Source organism: Echinops telfairi, unplaced genomic scaffold (assembly GCF_000313985.2).
Source record: "Echinops telfairi isolate 266 unplaced genomic scaffold, ASM31398v2 ScPeMD7_7466;HRSCAF=8504, whole genome shotgun sequence".
Lineage (NCBI taxonomy): Eukaryota > Metazoa > Chordata > Mammalia > Afrosoricida > Tenrecidae > Echinops > Echinops telfairi.
This window is the reverse complement of record NW_022111366.1, coordinates 2,316,589-2,319,007: the sequence shown is the minus strand read 5'-3', so window position 1 is coordinate 2,319,007 and position 2,419 is coordinate 2,316,589. Positions and strand designations below refer to the sequence as shown.

At 43.6% G+C, this 2,419-nt stretch overlaps 1 protein-coding gene across 1 annotated transcript; it reads right to left on the bottom strand.

Moving 5' to 3' along the window:
• Window positions 1-669: 669 nt before the first annotated feature.
• On the bottom strand, window positions 670-2,418 carry LOC101646317 (disintegrin and metalloproteinase domain-containing protein 30-like; the record flags this gene model as incomplete). Its single annotated transcript, XM_004714891.1, has 1 exon — window positions 670-2,418. A coding segment is annotated over one exon (1,749 nt), but the record flags the coding sequence as incomplete, so codon positions are not given.
• Between the last annotated feature and the right edge of the window lies 1 nt (window position 2,419).

Sequence of the window (2,419 nt, the reverse complement as noted above, 5' to 3'; positions counted from 1 at the left end):
CCGGAGAAGCCACGTAGAGACCCCTGCCAGCGCTGAGATGCTTACAACACCACTGGATCCAAAGACTTTCTACCCACTGGCCTGTGATTGTCCTGCATTCTGCCTCATTGCATGTGTTTCGTGAGTCTGAAGACGACTTTATGGATTGCTGTCAGACATATGGGCTAATGTCAAACTTACAGACTTGATCTGGACTGAGCTGGGATGTTTTCTCAATGTTCAATTGCTCTTGTATATAAACCTCTCCCTTATACACATATGTGTGTCCGTAGATTTGTTTCTCTCGTCTACCCAGACTCACACAACGACCTACTGGAAAGCGACTCTAATTCCACCAGAGTCATAACATTCAGCTGCTTAGTGTTCAGGAAAGCAATATGGACCATCTTTGCAGGATACTCATAAATTGATCCCACACCGAGGAGTCCATTAAACCTTTGGAAATAAAATGCACAGACTTACTTCGAGAACAGAATATCATTTATTTGTTGATCAAAACTTTCAGGAAAATGATAGAGGTTAAAAGAATAGGAAAAGAATTGGCAGAAACACAAAGAAGTGTCTGCATATGAAAGTTTGTTCAAAGTTTCATCAAGATACTGATTAAGTTTTTGTTTCCATGCTGCCTTCGGATTTTTCTATTTCCAGATATATGAGGGAGTTTCATAGTTAGAGATTCTTTCCCAAGAAAAGCACGGCAATCATCGAGAAGAGTAAGAAAACAAGGCGTAAGAACATTATGGTCGCAACATGCATTGCTGAGGCCTTTACCTCTGGAAGTAGCCGTGGGCCTGCAGGCCCACTGTCGATGCTCCCTCCATAGCCTTCTTCCTCACAGAACGGAGGGGCCCAGCCGTACATGCAGTGGCAGTTCCTTTGATTGTTGCAGACGCCTCGGCGGTTGCACTTCTCAGACGAACAGTCATATTTCATAATCAGATCACTCACACAGGTTCTGTTCGCACATATCTGGTTCTGGCCACAGCTGGTGCCATCATTTATCTCACCCAGGTCAGGGATCCCCAGGGGTCTCATTGCTAGATGGTAGCCTATGCCCCAACACACAAGATTTTCCTTCTTCAGATGAGTGATAATTATTAAACTATGATCTGGCATATCAGGGACTAATTTGACATTTATACACTGTATTCGGCCACATAATGCATTTTTGATCTCACACTTCTTGTATATTCTAACTTTCTCAATTTCACAATTACCAAATTGGTCACCCTCCGAATTCGCTGCTTGGTAGCACTGAATAGGAGCGTCCCTAGCATCAGGTCCAAAAATTCGTTGGCACTGCATAAGCCTGGATCGACACCCCTTCCTAAAACAATAGGCTTTGTACTTGCAAGGGGTTCCATCCTGTTTATAAGTGTCCCTTGGGCATAAATGTGAGGTCCCATCGCAATACTCTGCAAGGTCACATTCATTTTCTTGATACCTACATATATATCCAGATGGACGTAATTGGCACTCATGACAGCAAAGACCAATGCTGCAGTTGGCACCAGGTGTCAACTTACAATCTGGTTGACAACACTTGTCTGTGTCACATTCCTCTTTTGTGCCACAATCACATTCCTCATCCCCTTCCACAATTTTGTTTCCACAGGTTTCCAGCACATAACCTACTAGGGGGATATCGGTTAGACAAGACAATCCTAAACTTAAGGCAAAAAAAAAATGGGCTTTACTACAGTTACTCCACCCATTACGCCCATTGTTCATGAAGCAAGTCGTTCTGCCATTACAATGACAGTATCCACTATCATCTATTATTCCCATAGCATGGCCTAGTTCATAAGTGGTCCGAGTGGCAGGTCCAAGAATATTCTGGCCTGGAAATGAAACTACTGATCCAGAATACGGAGTACATGTTTTTCCATAGTGCCCTGGAGAATCACGCAAATAACTGTTGAGTACAAATAGATGTGCCCAATCAGTTTTAATCCGTTGGTAAAGGAAAGTGTTTCTATAATGTGCAAGTTCAGAAACAACCTCAAGTATACCTTCACTGTCAGTCTTTATTTTGTCATCATCCGTCCATATTTCAATAGCTTGTAGGCTTATCCTCACAATGAGTTCCTGAAAATGGGTGTCCAAAATCCCAGTGAGAAGAAGGGCATCGCTTATAATCTGAGAAGCATTGGACTTCACAAACAAGTATCGATCGCGATTAAACAGCAGTAACAATTCCATGTACCTTGGGTGCTCATAGAATCCAGTAAACGGTCTGACCCGAGCCATGTGCTCCTGCTGGGGCATCTGCCGCTCGATGTCGTCATCAGTTAAGCCACAGGTCCAATTGCTCAAGTACTCCTTATTCAGGAGATACACGACATGTTCAAACGTAGACGAGTCCTTGAGGGGCTCCACTTGGTAGAGGTCCTCTTCGATTTTCACTATGCCTCGGAGC